The 17,610-nt window shown below is 50.2% G+C and overlaps 1 protein-coding gene across 1 annotated transcript in view; it reads left to right on the plus strand.

Moving 5' to 3' along the window:
- ARVCF (ARVCF delta catenin family member) overlaps window positions 1-17,610 on the plus strand; it is a 553,290-nt gene that overhangs the window by 487,994 nt on the left and 47,686 nt on the right. The window contains exons 9-11 of the mRNA XM_078667927.1: window positions 11,141-11,268; window positions 12,637-12,787; window positions 16,085-16,277. Of these exons, the coding sequence (XP_078524053.1) occupies window positions 11,141-11,268; window positions 12,637-12,787; window positions 16,085-16,277 (472 nt within the window). The remainder of the gene's footprint in view (window positions 1-11,140; window positions 11,269-12,636; window positions 12,788-16,084; window positions 16,278-17,610) is intronic.

The raw sequence follows: 17,610 nt of genomic DNA on the forward strand, positions 1-17,610 counted from the left end.
TCTCCCGCTCCCTGTCCACCTGACAGTGCGCGAAGATCCCCCAGACCAGAAGTGGTGTCACCATGGTCACTACACGGGAACCTAGCCCAACTGGGTAGTCCCTGACCCACTGGTCCTTCCACTGGGGAACTCCCCCAATCACTCCTCACTCTGGACTCCTGTACCCTCCCTACCGGAGCGGTACTGCCAGACTCTAGAACCACAGGAGCTCTGGTTACAGACGCTCCAGGTCCTCTAGACACTAGGAGATCCTCCTCAAATGGACTAACAGGACAGCCTAGGTCCCCAACCTGGTGTTCCCTCAAGAAACCATCCAAGTCCTGAGGCAGGGCTTCGGGCGTCTCGGGAACCTCGGTCTCCCCCTCACTCCTGCTCCACTGAGCCAGGCAGTGAGCCCCTACACCCTCCTCGCTATCCTGGGACCTAGCTGGGCTACACGGAGCCTCTTCCACCACACTGTGCTGGAAGATACCTGAACCACTTCTTTTGGACTCACTCACTAGGGACTCTAAAGAACCTCTGGTCCTTTCCCAGCGGTCTGCTTCATCTGCAAGCTCACATGCGTCAGACAATCCACACCCCAACAGGTGTGTGCGCAACCCTGGTGAACAGCAACTGAGCAGATGCTCTTTGACAATCAGACCAAACAAGACGTCAAAATCATCTTTCGTGTGAACTTGCACCCAAGCCCACAGTGTATCACAACATTCATCCTCAAATTCCTCCCAAGACTGGTGAGACAGTTTCCTACTGTCCCTGAACTTCACCCTTAACTCCTCCTCTGGGGAAACAGGTACCAGACTGGGGGAACTGGGACTGGGATTTCCTACACTGAAATCTGGATAGCTGCCACCACTGGACTCAACCCTCCCTGGGGAATCCAGAAACTCAACACTGCGCGCAGGGGATAGTCTACCCTCCAGAGCTACGTTGCCTCTGGTGGAGGCCCTCTCAGCCTCCTCTATCCTTTCCTGCGCTAAGACCCTCTCGGTCTCTAGCTGTTGCTTTCTAATGCCCAGCTGTTGCTTTCTAATGCCCAGCTGTGCCATAGCCTGGGCATGCTCCAACCTGAGCTTTTCTAAAGCCAGCTGGTGCTCCCTTTCTCTCTTCCTATCTTCCAGCTCCTCTGGGGACAGGAAAAGGGATGAGGCGCTGCCTCCTAAACTGGACCCAGCAAGGCACTCCCTATCTATGGGGTCCTCCCTCTCTACTGGCATCCAGGTGCTATCATCTTCTTCCTCCTCCTCAGACTCTTCAGGGCTCCCCTCTGACCCATCACCCTCATGGTGTAAGACCCGGGCCCTCTCCTCACTGTGCTCACGCTCCCAGTCCTCCTTCTGCCATTGGATTAGGTTACCCCTAAGTTGGGACTGGGTGTCTGACTCATTCACTGCAATGTCTCTCTCTTCGCAAAACTCTCTCAGTTCATGCAAAAACAGACCCCAGACATTAAAAGCAGACTCCATCTTGGCAAGATGCTCACAGACACGTGCAACACAGGGGACTTAACAATCTGAAGTAAGAGTACACAATTCCAAAACTTCAACAATCTCCTTAAAATGTGGTCATCTAAAATGCAGAGTTTTGTGGTGCAGCCAGCTGCTACTAAGGTACAAGGCAAACACAAATCCTTATCCTCACCGCTTGCCGCCAATGTTGGAAATGGGATCTCTGACTGACTTTGGCTTGTTGGAAATGGGATCCCCGGCTGGCCAGGGCTTTCGCCAAAGTCAGTCAGAGACCACCACTCCCAAGTCAGGGCAAGGGAGTTACACGCCAAGATAACCCCTACTCACCCTCTAGGTAACGTGGCGCGAGCAGCAAGGCTAAACTTGGAGGCGATGTAAGTTAAGTATTTGCGCACGCACCCCAGCAACAACACCCAGGCCCACCACAAAGGAGACTCCACACAAGGTTATATAAAAATAGCCTTTGTATTACACCAAAACACATTAGATAAAACACACACTTTACAATGTGCCAGAGGCACGGGCAGAATTTACAAGGGGATATTTACAAGACAGGGCCACCTGGACCACTGTCAGGAATCAGAAGTAGCACTTTCAGAAATAGCACTTAGTACATAGAATATAGCACAAAATAGCACACAACCAGTAATCACTGGTAACAGGACCTCACTAGCACCACCTGTACTAGGGAGAAAACAACCACCTACACATCACAGCACCTGTAGGGGTGTAAGAACAAAACACATGATGCAATGCATAACATTCATTCAGAGGTGTAAAGGCACATGACGCATAAACAATACATTCAGAGGTGCATAGAAAGTACAATTGCGCCAAACTCACGTAAGTCACCACCTGTGACTGTCCCTAGGCCCTCTGGCCTTGTTGGGGCTAGGACGCCCTGTGTCCAAAGTGTCAGGGTCCTAAACGTAGCAGTTGCCCACAAAGTGCTGGGCAACTGGTGCAATTGAGGTTTGAGCCTTCCAGGGCTCAAGAACAACAAGGGGGCCAATGTGGGAGCCTCACCGGCTCTGCAGCAACAAAATGTCCCCCTGAGCCCCTCTGGGCTCCTTAACACTGGGGCGCCTTGAGCCTCTCAGGGCTCGTGAAATAATTGCCCCCGAGCCTCCCCGGGTTCAAAGCAACAATGGCCCTCCCAGAGCCCCTCAGGGCTCTTGACCACAGAAATGGGGGCACTCAGGGTTAAAGAAATGCCCCGTCTTTGGAGCCTCGCTGGGCTCGTAACACAGGCAGCACTGCCCCCGGATGGAGCCTCTCAGGCTCTGGTGAGATGCCCCTGCGATCTAGGGGCCCCGCTCTGGGGAACACTGTGTTGAGGGAGGGCCCCTTGGGCTTCTAAACACCCTGGACCTCGCACTGGGGGGGGGGATGCGGGCACCGGCAATGTGCCCCGACGCCTCCCCCTCCTCTCGAACCCTCACGCCTCCCACTCACCGGGTGCTGCAGCTCTCGCTCCTCGGCTTCCTCGGGACGGGCGGGGCTCTCCTCTTCTCACGGGAGCCTCGCTCCCTGCAGCACTTCTCCCCGGGGCTCTCCCTTCACATGGGAGCCCCGGCAGGCAGCAGCTTCCGCCTGCCTCTCTGTCCTGCCCCCGGCCTGCCTGACTTCCGGGTCGCGGCTGCGGGGGCGGGATTTCCGTCGGGCCGCGCTCTGGTTGGCCGGCCTGACAAACCACTTCCGGGTCGTCGCGGGCAGCGCGGCGACCCGTTCCAGGCACTTTTAGGCGGGGGCTGAAGTTACCGAGGGGTCGGCACCCTCGCAGTAAAAGTGAAAAACGGGCGGCAAGGTCCCTGGCAGGGTGGGCACCTGCCAGGCGACAAACCACTCGAGAATAAGCGAGGTGGCACTCGCTTGGGGCGGCCAATGCCGGGTGGGCACCGGCCTCTTCAAATAAAGCGCTCCCCAGCGCTACAAGCCACAAGAAAGCGCTCCAAAGCGCTATAGCAGAACAAAAGCGCTTCCAAGCGCTAAGAGGCAATTCCAGCGCTCCCAGCGCTAGAGGACAGCCCAAAGTCCAGCAAAAGTCCTCCAGGGGGGCAGGGGGGGCAAGGCTGGGCCCAGAGCCAGCACACTGGGCCTCCAGGCAGGGAGACACCCCAAGTGGCGGTCCTCTGGCCCAGCAGCAGCAACAGCCCCCTCAGGATCCTGGAAGAGAACAACTTCTGTGGGGACACAGCCCAATTTTTATACACCATATTCCTTTGTCTGAAGGTGCAGGGTGGGGGGAAAACCAGTTGCAGCTGGTTCTTGAGTACTCTGTTTACCTCAACCACCCTCTCTATTCACTGGCAGGGCTTGGGTCATTAGACACACCACAGGGGGGCGGAGCCAGCATTGTGTGGGGAAAACCCAGCCCATCCAGGACACAGGTACACTCCTCCCACACATCACTCATGCTAAACTCACACTCACCACCAGGCAGACCCATCCAGACTTTCTGGAGCCTGGCATGCCAGCCAGCTCCAGCCAATCACGCTCCAGGCATATTTTACACTAATATGCCAACTCCTGGAAATGGCATTTCTACATATGACACACTCATGCAACACACACCATTGCGAAGCATTCACTCTCACGAGTTCACACATACCAGACTCAAGCCTGTACACCCCACGCATCAGGAACTACCAGGGACACATACTTTCCCCATGCATTCCTATGGGCGGGCAGGCCTAGCTCAGCACATGCACTCAGAGTGCGCACGCACTTTCCACTGGGACACAGTGAAAGTGCGCAGAATCCCAAAAATCACCATTGCCAGGTCACCATTTCAACAAGGGGTGGTGATGGACAGAGTCTCTGAATTAAGCAGAGTACTCTCACCCAGTCAAGAGATCAGGGCTAGATCCAACACCGTTTTTTAGCTCATTGCACCATCCCATTAGCTTAATTCAGACACTCTGTTCATCACCACCCCCTTTTCTGTTCCAGGTCACCATTTCAAGCAAAAAGTCTCGGGGTGAACCTGCCCTAAGGGCCAAAGTCCAACAGTTTGATTTGCTCAAACGCTCCGTCCATCATCCCCTTTTGTATCACTTTGTTTGCCCTAAGTGTGGCAGGGTATGCTCAGACGTGAGTCCCTTGCTCACTTGGCCACTGGATTCAAGATAGCCTGGCCGATGAGGATTATGAATCCGAAACCGGTCCCAGGATGCTTGTTTCCGGTCCATGGAAGACATGGCTTGGCAGTTCGGGCTGTACTGTTCCCATGAGGCACAGGGTCAGACTGATTTCCATATAGCCATGTCTGAAATGTGGTGGCTGAGTGAGCTAAAGAATGGTGATGGATTAAACCCAGATCAGTTGACTGGGGGTGAGTGTTTGATTTGCTCAAACGCTCCGTCCATCCTCCCCTTTTGTATCGCTTTGTTCGCCCTAAGTGTGGCAGGGTATGCTCAGACGTGAGTCCCTTGCTCACTTGGCCACTGGATTCAAGATAGCCTGGCTGATGAGGATTATGAATCTGAAACCGGTCCCAGGGTGCTTGTTTCCGGTCCATGGAAGACATGGCTTGGCAGTTCGGGCTGTACTGTTCCCATGAGGCACAGGGTCAGACTGATTTGCATATAGCCATGTCTGAAATGGGGTGGCTGAGTGGGCTAAAGAATGGTGATGGATTAAACCCAGATCAGTTGACTGGGGGTGAGTGTTTGATTTGCTCAAACGCTCCGTCCATCATCCCCTTTTGTATCGCTTTGTTCGCCCTAAGTGTGGCAGGGTATGCTCAGACGTGAGTCCCTTGCTCACTTGGCCACTGGATTCAAGATAACCTGGCTGATGAGGATTATGAATCCGAAACCAGTCCCAGGATGCTTGGTTCCGGTCCATGGAAGACATGGCTTGGCAGTTCGGGCTGGACTGTTCCCATGAGGCACAGGGTCAGACTGATTTGCATATAGCCATGTCTGAAATGGGGTGGCTGAGTGGGCTAAAGAATGGTGATGGATTAAACCCAGATCAGTTGACTGGGGGTGAGTCTTTGATTTGCTCAAACGCTCCGTCCATCATCCCCTTTTGTATCGCTTTGTTCGCCAATGCACTGCGGCACTCTGGAGCAGCGCAGCAGGCACAGGCTTGACTTCCCAGCAGGAAACCACACAACCGCCCTCATCACAAACTTATCTTTGATTATTTGGATTTCAAGACAACGGAAGAAGGCCCTAAAGAGTGCTCAAGAGGCGAAAGCACGCATCCCTTCTTCCTGAAGCTGCCCCAGAAAGCCTGCTCATAGAACAAGAACAAGCATTGGAAAAGACAGTAGTCTGGCCTTGGCAAACTGGTTTGAATGTGTTTCTTATTATTTATTTAGTGAATGCATTTGCTACAAAAAGGGGGGAAAATATGCAGTCAACTAAACATGGCTGCCTTATGCTTTACAATAAAAAATGACATTTAGATGTTTTAAACTAAAAAACGTTACCTAGCTGTTTTACGAACGACGGTATTTAGACAACAAGCCTTTCTGTCCTGTCATGCATTCTACTGCTACTGTTTATAAAGGACATTAAAGATAAAGACCTATTAAAAACTTTAAAGACATTAAAGACTTATTAATCACTTGCCCTAGCCAAGGTGTGAGTGACCAGAATTGAACCTCGACTCCACTGTCTCCTCGGTTTGTGCCCACCATGGCTGCCTCTACCATCAGCCCGACTGAAGGCTCACTCTCTCAAGTGGGCCTCAGTGCTTTTAAGATTACTTATCCCCTAACCTCACTAAGAATGCATCAAAAAATTCAAACACAACTTAATTAAAAGACACCTGGAAACACTTATATCAGATACTTATTTCTGTATGTCTAATGGCAACATCATGATTGACCTAATCTTCTTCACGAACAGAAGAGGCCAATGGAGAAACACCCTCATATCATTTTTCCAGGTCAAACAGATAAGGAGAACAGCTCATGGATTTAGTCTTTCTGTTACTTCCTCTCCTATCCTCAAAGTAGATGTCACCATTACTATCTACAACAATGGGATCGTTCTCATTCAAGCTTCCAATCGAAACCTAGAGCAGTTCGACAAACTCTTTGTGAATATCAAAATCTCTGTAGCTAACAATTCGACCCGAGTGCGACAAGATCTAGCACTAGTCACCTCAAACTCACCCCAAAATGATGCTCCCATTTCCCCCTCTGATTTACCTCCCTTCTCACCCACCACCCTTTCCTTGCCCCTGCTGGGTTCTGAATTAATCGATCCACACATTTCGCGGCCATTAACTCTATCACCTTTACCAACCTCCTTGCCTATGCTTCCTGGAACACCGCTAATACTCAGACCAACCAACCAACCAACCAACCCCCCCCTGAAATCTCCCATTACTGCCTCTGACCCCTCTAACACACTTCGATACCCTCCCCCCTCTCCACACTCAACTTCCTCCCCTTTCCCAACACCCAGACTTGTTGGCACGCCGGGACGATATTTCCCTCCAGCTGCACCGTCTTTCCCTCGAACTCTACGATTTGAAAGCCCTCTCACTTGAATATCTCCCCTTGTTAAGCCCTCTCCTCTCCGAACCTGCCCAGAACCCCAGCCAGTGGCAGTGCTAGAGCTCACCTTGACCACTATCGCTAAAACCGTACCCCTATCTAATGCAACCTCTCGCCCAAGAAGCTTGTTGATCTGGTTTGCACCCAATGAAATTGACAGCCTTCTCAAGTCTTACTCGTCCAGCACAGACATCAACATGATTTCGAAGGAAATAATTCAACGACAACCTCACAAGAGTGAACATCATTCAGACTCCTCCCCTCCATACACGGTTCCACTCAAATGCATACTACTCAATTGCAGGTCAGCCAACAAACACGCATCCGATATCTTCGACCTCATACAACATAATGAGATAGATATCATTATCCTCACAGAAACTTGGCTCAATCCCTCGTCCACTCCTATTCTAGACCTCCTGGTGCCCCCTCACATGACATAATTTGTCTAGACAGAGTTAAGAAGCTGGGAGGTGGACTAGCTTGTATACTTCGGAGCACGCTTGCGGTCTCCCTCACAAGAGTCCTCTTCGCCAGTAACTTGCGAATACCTTTGTCTCAACATTTCTAGTAACAATCATCTGGTTTGCAAACTACACACATTCTATCACCCCCCCGGGCGACAATCTCCCCTTCATCGAAGAATTAATGGAAATCATCTCCGGCAATGTGGATTCTGCACAGTCCCACATGTTAAATATTTTTGTTGTGTGTAGTATATGTTTTTAAGCCACCCCTGTACAGCACTCTGTCACAATATCACAATAAGTCAGTACCTGTCCCACACAGCCATTGGCTCATTCACGGTATGTGTCTTTATTGTTTTTGACAGCCGCTTATTGATTTGTATATACATAAAATACTAAGAAATGGAATTTAGTTGTTTTGACAGAAATTGTTTCTTCTCTTGGTGTGTTACTTCGTTATATGACTAAAGCATATTATTTTCAAAGGATTAAGTACCGATCACACATCAGTTGATATCCTCGACAGAACCACTGTTTTTCTTTAGCACTGTTTATGAAAGAGACCAGAAGAAATCACCCCCAAGGAAGCACTCAAACCGTAGGCAGCTACAATACTTGAACCGTTATAACACAAACTATATAAAGAAGAACAGGCTAAATAAACAGTATTTAAAGTTAAGATAAAAAATTAAATACAATTTATATAGAGCGTCCTTGGAATCAACTTGGCAACTGAAGAGAGGTACTACTTTTAAATGGCTGTGAACAGGCATGGCGCAATCACTCGAAGTGAAGGGCACGAGTGACTAAATTGTGGTAAACACTGCCCCCTGCTGAAAGCTAACCTGGCCAGAAGAAACATCTGAATGACCATTTAACTGACCAGTGGATGAAGCCTGCTGACCCAAGGCCACCTGCACTTGTATTTTGTAAATGATTATTGGGGTGTGGGGGAGAGGGGGAGGGGTTAGTTTGCAGAAACATGCAAAGCTACCTTAAAGGCCAGACCTAAAAGTAACAGGATCTCAATTTAAGAGCCAAGGGTCGGTCAACTCCGCAGAGCAGTCTCTCTTCCAACAACTCAATGGTACTCATTTTATCGACCTTGGGAGATGAAATGTTGAGTAGATATGCTGGCGTTCGAACCTGTGACCAAGAGTCAATCCTGCAGTGGATGCCTTAGTCCACAGAGCTACACCACACTTTTTAGCACAACAAGGAAAGAAGCTCTTTTTCTAGTCACATTTTCTCAAGGAGTTTAAGCACATCCCACCTTTCAGCCTTCGAGGCAGCTGTTGAACCAGAGATATAAACACATACAGGTCCGTCAATACATCAAACGCAGCACGCATGTTCCATCATTTGGTTGCGTCGATGTAGAAGGCATCTTCCATTTTTTAATTTAATAATATTTCTTTTCCAATCACGTTATGTTCTGGATTCTTTTGAAGCAAATATCCCTTTAAAAATACATGTTATTATCATATAAACATTGGCAAAGCCAATTAGTCTTGCCATTGGAAGCTGTTGGCTTTGCCAATGGTTTTAGCCATGCTGCACAGCGTTCCTTATGGTTTAAGTAATACTCTTGGATTACATTCTCCTAAAATGATGCACAGATCTGTATGGATGCGTATCGTCATACACAATCCTTGGTTCAAAGAGAGCTCGGTCACTACCAAGTCTGTTGGCGCGCCTTATATGTGCACTTTATTGGTAATAGGTCTCCACTGTCGATGACCTAGTGCTCGGTGACTTCTAGAATCAAACCCTACCATACAGGCAAAGTTGTTGAAAAGAAACAATGCATCACTTTACGCTTGTTGTTAGAAATCCACCACAGAGTTGATGGTAGGAAGGATAAAGTGACCAAAAATGCTAATTGTTACATTCAGGATCTCACAATCGTGTTTAGCAGACTTTACAAAGTCAATGCAGACGTTTCTTAAAGTGCACAGGTGTTTTGTGTTTTTTCTAATATGAGTTAAGGATAAAGATGCTTACATTACCCTAGCAATACTAGTAGTGAATTGGGGCCAGTGCTACTTCATTTGGCCCCCTGCAGCTTTCCTGTGAGCTGGAGTCTAGGTCTCTGTTACTGGAGTGTTTCACTTTTGCTAAAAAAACGACTTTCCATCCAAGTTGGGTGGTTGGCCTCTACCTCCCTTTTACTCATCCCAAGTCTCCTCCTACTGCTATGACTTCCAAAGCAAAAAAACATTCTAAACCCTTCCCTCTTCTATCCTCCACTATCCTTTTCAATCCAAATAACAAACAGACATACCCACCACTCAAATTACTTTCATATTTCACTACACTAATTTACCACTAATCCTCTATGGGTCCCGGAGTAGCGTGCTACTCACTGAAAAAAGCACTTTGATGCCTCGTCAGGGGTAGTAAGTGCTATAGAAATGCAATTTCCATACAATATAAAATTGTACCTGGCTTTGGGGGGAGGGGTAGTACAAAATCCTACCTGGCTTTGGGGAGGGGGGTAGTACAAAATCCTACCTGGCTTTGGGGGAGAGGGAGGGTGCGGTACCACAACATCCAACCTGGTATTGGAGGGAGGGGGGCGGGGGCACAGAGCCCTACCTGGCTTTGGTGCAAAGCAGTGCACGTTAGAACTGCCAAAGCTTCTTGTGGGAGAACCCTTGGTGGCAGCTTTTCAACGCTGCAAGGTGTGTGTTTTCTCAGTGAAAAGGGATTCCAGCTTTGGTTTCCAATTATAATACATGATACAAAACGGATATCTTGAGCCACACGAGAAAATGATGTGTATGTATCATAGAGAAAGTTTGACCCTCGAGTCTGGGGTCTGTTGACTTCTGCGGGGGCCGAAAGGATGCTCCAGTTGCTATGGAAACCGCCGCGTTACCCGAGGCAGAGCGCAGTTTCCATGACCTTGCCATTCACACTTGAGGGTCGAGGACTGTGCTGCTCGTGGAGCTCTGGCGCCATCGCGTGGACATTCTGGCGAACTGCTTCTGTAGCAAATTCTAATGTGCTGAAACATAATTTGGGCATTTGCATTAATTGTTTATTTCATTCGTTGTACGCTCAAATGACATTTTCAAGATCCCTGCAGCAAGCCTGTATCTTCCTAGTTTATCTTCTGAGTGTTTTTGTGTATTTTTTAGTTGACTTAACACTAGTTCTTTACCCGAGCCTGGTCCATATAATTTGGGCTAAGAATGTCACTTAATACATAGATTATTTAACATAGGCCTTTGCCTAGGCCTACGACAGGCTGCTGCTAGAGGCAACCTTGAGGGGCAGTAGTGGTGTTTGTCACGCAGCCTGTCCTGCCCCAGTGGTAATCTATATTCTGGAAGGTTCTACCTTCTACAGGAGTATCTAAATATTCTGGTGTTTTTTTTACTCTCCTATGTTTTCTCAGCACAAAAGATTAGGGTTTTATTCTGATACAATTTGTGTCCTACCGATAAACTGTTCTGTCACATAGTAAGAAAGCTCAGTGGGTTGAGAACCCCGCTGCAGAGTTGTTGGTTTGACAGGGTTGAGTCCAAGCAGCGTCGAGTTGAGCTTCTATGACTAGTCTGCTAAACAATGGATGTACTGGGGTACGATTTGCATAGCACCTAGATACCCTGTGTGCATTATTCTGCGCTATTTCGGTACAGCTGCCATCACCACTAAGCTCTCTCTGCTGTTTCTTGCAGGCTTCGAGCTGCTGTATCAGCCAGAGGTGGTCCGGCTCTACCTCTCCATCCTGACCGAGAGCCAGAACTTCAACACCCTGGAGGCAGCGGCGGGCGCTCTGCAGAACCTCAGCGCCGGCAGCTGGACGGTGAGCAGGGGAGGGGCCTGGGAAGGTGGAGAGTGGGCTCCAGTGAGCGGTCTGTGGGTTGCTGGAGGTGTGAGTGGGCTGTGGCAGTCATCCTTCAGAACCAGAGGTCAGGCGGAGGCTGAGTGGGGCTTCTGAGAGGGTCCACTGTGGCAGGCGGTTTGTAGCCTGTGGCCGGCAGTAAGTAGGCTGTGGCCGGTGGTGAGTGGGTTCTGGCAGGCGGTGTGTGGCCTTTCATATATGTATAGTTGTCATGGCTGGGAACTGGGATGTGGCTGGCAGTAAATGTGCTGAGACGACCAGTAGGTCTACTGTGGCAGGCGGTTTGTAGACTTTAGCAAGCAGTGAGTAGGCTGGGCCGGCGGTGACTGGGTTACGGTGGACTGAATGGACTGTGGTGAGTTTGGTTGTGATGGGTGGTGAGTGGGTTATGGTGGACAGAGTGGACTATGGGGAGTGGGTTGAAGCGGACTGTGGTGAGTTTGGTTGTGATGGGTGGTGAGTGGGTTATGGTGGACAGAGTGGACTATGGGGAGTGGGTTGAAGCGGACTGTGGTGAGTTTGGTTGTGGTGGGTGGTTAGTGGGTTATGGTGGACAGAGTGGACTGAGGTTAGTGGGTTGAAGTGGACTGTGGTGAGGTTGGTTGTGATGGGTGGTGAGTGGGTTATGGTGGACAGAGTGGACTGAGGTGGGTGGGTTGAGGTGGACAGAGTGGACTGTGGTGAGTGTAGTTGTGGTGGGTGGTTAATGTTGCCCTTGGAAGGATGGGGATGTGGCTCTGGACAGGTGGTGTGTAAAGGTTTGGCTGGCGACGAGTGGTGTCCTAGTCGTCCATAGGTGGGGCTCTCGCAGATGGAGGCTAGGGCTCCGGAGAATGCCCAGATGGGCTCTGGTGTGTAGGGTTTTGACGTGTGGCAGGTGCTGAGTTTGGTTCTGGCAGGCTCTGAATGGTGCTCTGGGGGAGAGTGGCTCTGTGCTTCACGCCACTTTTGTTGGTCTGTGAGGGCAGGGCAGGTTCTATCTAGACTAGCAGTGACATGGTGATTGGTGGGCACTTGAAGTGCTGTGGTGGACTGTGAGAGGGGCTCTGCTGGGCAGGAGGCGGGGCTGTGAGAGGGGCTTTGTTGGGCAGGAGGCGGGGTTGTGTGTGGCGTGGGTTCCTAAACACACCCTTTCTTGGGTCCAGGGTGGTTGGCAGGTGGGCAGAAGAGATTGACTCTTGAGTACCCTCTCACACATGATGAGAATTGAAGATGGCTGTGGGTGAAGAGAAGGGGGTGCCCCCAGGTCCTGCCCTCCCACAGGTGGACAGCTCATGGGAGATTTACAGGTGGTTAATGCCTGTGCTTCCTTCCTTTCCACCCTATTAGTGGGCCACATATATCCGGGCCACCGTGCGGAAGGAGCGAGGCCTGCCCGTGCTGGTAGAACTTCTCCAGTCGGATTCGGACAAGGTGGTGCGAGCGGTGTCCATAGCACTCAGAAACCTCTCCATGGATCGTCGCAACAAGGATTTATTAGGTGTGGATTAGATGTATCAGGTGGACCAATGCACGACTGTAAGCATCCGCGCCTCCTGCAAACTGACACCCATGTGCCCTAGTCTGCTCAAATGTCCCTGTGCCCTAGTCTGCCCAACTGTCCCTGTGCTATTCTGCCCAGCTGTCTCTGTGCTAATCTGCCCAACTGTCCCTGTGCTAGAATCTGCCCAACTGTCCTTGTGCTAGTCTGCACAACTGGTCCTGTGCCCTAGCCTGTACACCTGTTCCATTGCCCTAAAAATTGCAGCCATCCAAGCGCCCTAGCCTGCGCAGCAATCACTGTGCCCTAGTCTGGACAACCATCCATGTGCCCTAGTTTGCTCAACCATTCATGTGCCCTAGTCTGCGCAACCATCTATGTACCCTAGTCTGCGCAACCATCCATGTGCCCTAGTATGTGCAGCTGTCCATATGCCATAGTCTGCGCAACCATCCATGTGCCCGAGTCTGCTCAACTGTCCCTGTGCTAGTCTGCTCAATGGTCCATGTGCCCTAACCTGTACAGCTCATTGCCCTAAAAAGCACAGCCATCCAAGCACCCTAGACTGTGCAACCATCCATGTGCCCTAGTCTGGACAACTATCCATGTGCCCTAGTCTGGGCAACTATCCATGTGCCCTGGTCTGCGCAACCATCCATGTGCCCTGGTCTGCGCAACCATCCATGTGCCCTGGTCTGCACAACCATCCATGTGCCCTAGTCTGCGCAACCATCCATGTGTCCTAGTCTGCGCAACCATCTATGTGCCCTAGTCTGGCAACCATCCATGTAACCTAGTCTGCGCTACCATCCATGTGCCCTTGTAAACGCAGCCATCCATGTGCCCTATTCTGCACAACCATCCATGTGCCCTAGTCTGCGCAACCATCCATGTGCCCTAGTCTGAACAACCATCCATGTGCCTTAGTCTGCACAACCATCCATGTGCCCTAATCTGCGCAACCATCCATGTGCCTTAGTCTGCACAACCATCCATGTGCCCTAGTCTGCACAACCATCCATGTGCCCTAATCTGCGCAACCATCCATGTGCCCTAGTCTGTACCACCATCCATGTGCCCTAGGCTGCACAGCCGTCCATCACCCCTAGCCTGCAAAACTATTCAACTGCCTCAGCCTGCGAAGCCATCCATATTTCCCAGGCCTGCGCAGCTATTCAAGTGTCCTAGCCTTTCTGTGCTGTAGCCTGCCGAACCATCCCAGTTCTCTATCCTTTCTGTGCCTGAAAGTCCCTGTGACCATCTACATGTGTACCTGAGCTTTCCTGCGTCCAAGGCTTACTATGCCTGAACCTCTCTGTGCCCTCCCCTTTCATTCCCAAACCACCCTTCACCCTAGTCTTTCTATGTCAGAAGCTGTGTGTACCCAATCCTTTTTGTGCTTAACACTTCCAGCGCTCTGGCATATCTGCTCCTGACCGCTGTTTCCTGGCCTTGTGTGCCTGAGTCCCCCTGTGCCCTAGGCTTTCTGTGCCTGGGTCTCCCTGTGCCCTAGGCTTTCTGTGCCTGGGTCTCCCTGTGCCCTAGGCTTTCTGTGCCTGGGTCTCCCTGTGCCCTAGGCTTTCTGTGCCTGGGTCTCCCTGTGCCCTAGGCTTTCTGTGCCTTAGGCTTTCTGTGCCTGGGTCTCCTTGTGCCTTAGGCTTTCTGTGCCTGGGTCTCCTTGTCCCCTAGGCTTTCTGTGCCTGGGTCTCCCTGTGCCCTAGACTTTCTGTGTCTGGGTCTCCCTGTGCCCTAGGCTTTCTGTGCCTGGGTCTCCCTGTGCCCTAGGCTTTCTGTGCCTGGGTCTCCCTGTGCCCTAGACTTTCTGTGCCTGGGTCTCCTTGTCCCCTAGGCTTTCTGTGCCTGGGTCTCCCTGTGCCCTAGGCTTTCTGTGCCTGGGTCTCCCTGTGCCCTAGACTTTCTGTGCCTGGGTCTCCTTGTCCCCTAGGCTTTCTGTGCCTGGGTCTCCCTGTGCCCTAGGCTTTCTGTGCCTGGGTCTCCCTGTGCCCTAGACTTTTGTGCCTGGGTCTCCCTGTGCCCTAGGCTTTCTGTGCCTGGGTCTCCCTGTGCCCTAGGCTTCCTGTGCCTGGGTCTCCCTGTGCCCTTGTGTTTCTGAAGGTTGTAAGAGCCGGCTCAGTCTCTGAAGCCTTGGGTGGACTGTGTTAACACAAAGTACGCTTGCAGTTTGGACCACAGGGTGGCACTGCAGTGCAATGGTACTTTGAAAGTGTGAATCAGGGTATGTTCAGGTTGCCATTCCCCCGTGCTCCTGGCCCACCCCTTTGAGTCACTAGCCACTGCCTATGCATTCAGACCCAGTCATCTGCTTCCAATCCTGCCCACAAGCAGTCCGCCTCTTTCCGGGCTGCTTCATGTGTATTAAGACCCCACAGGAGCTGCTCCCAGGAAATGGTGGGCTCTGCCTTGAAACACAGAGGACCAACTGCACCAAAGAGAGCCTTAGTACTGGGTGCCACTCCAGATGGTATACTATGGTATACAAAAAGGTAATAGATGGTAAAGTAGGGTGAAGACTGATTTGCATATGGCTTGAGTCAAATCGGAGGTGGCACGGTGTGCAAAATAAGGATGGACTGGTATGAAGCCCACGTAATTACCATTGGCTGAGATTAATTCAACCACTCCATCCATCATTTTTCTGTAAGCTTATTGTGTCACCCTAAGTGGGACGGGTACGCCCAGACGTGTGTCCTGTGCACACTTTGTCACTGGAACCAAGCTCTACCTGGCTGATGATCCCTAACTAGCGAGGGCAAACACGTCCTGGGTTGCTTGTATTCTGGTTCAGGAAGGACATCGTCTGGCAGTTCAGTCTGGACTGTTCTTACTGGAGCAGGGTCAAGACTGATTTGCATATAGCAGTTCCAGACTAAGATGGCACGGTGTGCAAAATAACCATGGACTGGGATACGCCAGAGTAATTACCACTGGCTCAAGCATTCCATCCATCACTTTTGTGTATACCCTAGTGGGCCAGATGGTACACACCTCCCAAACCTCTTTCCATCTGCCCTGTCTTGAACGTGAGGGTCTCTGGTGTGTCAGGGTAACGTGTCAGGTGCCTTCTAAGGCGATTAGCCTCTGTCCCCCGTTACTGACCTGTCCCTCTCTCCCTCCACCTGTTCCTTATCAGCAGCCCCCAGGATTCAGCTCATAGTGTGCAGTATATGCAACGATAACTCTTGACACCTATCTGCGCTTTCTCCTCTAGTTGTGTTCCCGCCACAGTTGGTTTTGGCGGTTTCCAAAAGTTTCAACAAATACATCTCTGTATTCCAGGGAGCTACGCCATGGACGAGCTGGTGAGGAATTTGCCAGGTGGGCAGCAGAGACCAGCCAAGAACCTCGAGGAGGACACAGTGGTGGCGGTGCTGAACACCATTCACGAGATTGTCACCGACAGCTCTGAAAATGCCCGGTCCTTGATTCAGACTCAAGGCGTGGAGAAGCTGGTGACCATCAGTAAGTCCAGGTGAGTCTGTGACCGCTAAAGAAAGATAAACAAAAATGCAACCTGGTATCCACTGCTGTGTGCTGGAAAGTGAAACCCACTGCAGTTTAGTCCCAGTGACATATTAGCACAAAGTAAGAATTACTGCAACATAGTAATTGAAAGTAAATTGGGCTGTAGTACACGAATAAAAATGAAGACTTGCTGCAGTGTACTGGCAACAAGGGAGTCTCACTGTAACATACAAGTAGAAAGCAAAACAAGCTGCAATACACTGGGGAAAACCAAAACATGCGGCCACATACTCATTGAAAGTAACACCTGCTCTAGCATATTAGCAGAAAGCAAGAACCTTTGCAGCGTACTAGTAGAAAGCAAAACATGCTGCCGCATACTAGAAGAAAGCAAGAACCACTGCAGCGTACTAGCAAAAAGGAAAACATGCTGAAGCATACCAGAAGAAAGCAAGAATCACTGCAGCGTACTAGCAAAAAGGAAAACATGCTGAAGGTACCAGAAGAAAGCAAGAACCACTGCAGCAAAGTAGCAAAAAGAAAACATGCTGAAGCATACCAGAAGAAAGCAAGAACCACTGCAGCGTACTAGCCGATATCAAAACCTACTGCACCATACTACAAGAAATCAAAACATGCTGCAGCGTACTATCAGAAATCAAAACATGCTGCAGCGTACTACAAGAAAGAAAGAACCACTGCAGCATACTAGTAGAAACCAAAACATGCTGCAGCATACTAGAAGAATAAAAGAACCACTGCAGCATGCTACAGAGTACTAGAAGAAAGCAAAAACCACTGCAGCGTACTAGCAAAAAGCACAACATGCAAAAGCTATTAGAAGAAAGCAAGAACCACTGCAGCATTAGCAGAAACCAAAACATGCTGCAGCATACTAGAAGAAAGCAGGAACCACTGCAGCCTGCTACAGAGCACTAAAAGAAAGCAAGAACCACTGCACCATACAAGCAGAAAGCAAAACATGCTGCAGCATACTAGAAGAAAGCAAGAACCACTGCAGCATACTAACAGAAAGCAAAACATGCTGCAGCATACTAGAAGAATAAAAGAACCACTGCACCATACAAGCAGAAAGCAAAACATGCTGCAGCATACTAGAAGAAAGCAAGAACCACCGCACCATACAAGCAGAAAGCAAATCATGCTGCAGCATACTAGAAGAAAGCAAGAACCACTGCAGCATACTAACAGAAAGCACAACATGCTACAGCATACAGGAAGAAAGCAAGAACCACTGCAGCGTACTAGCAAAAAGGAAAACATGCTGAAGGTACCAGAGGAAAGCAATAACCACTGCAGCGTACTAGCAAAAAGAAAAC

Source organism: Lissotriton helveticus, chromosome 11, assembly GCF_964261635.1.
Source record: "Lissotriton helveticus chromosome 11, aLisHel1.1, whole genome shotgun sequence".
Classification (NCBI taxonomy): Eukaryota; Metazoa; Chordata; class Amphibia; order Caudata; family Salamandridae; genus Lissotriton; species Lissotriton helveticus.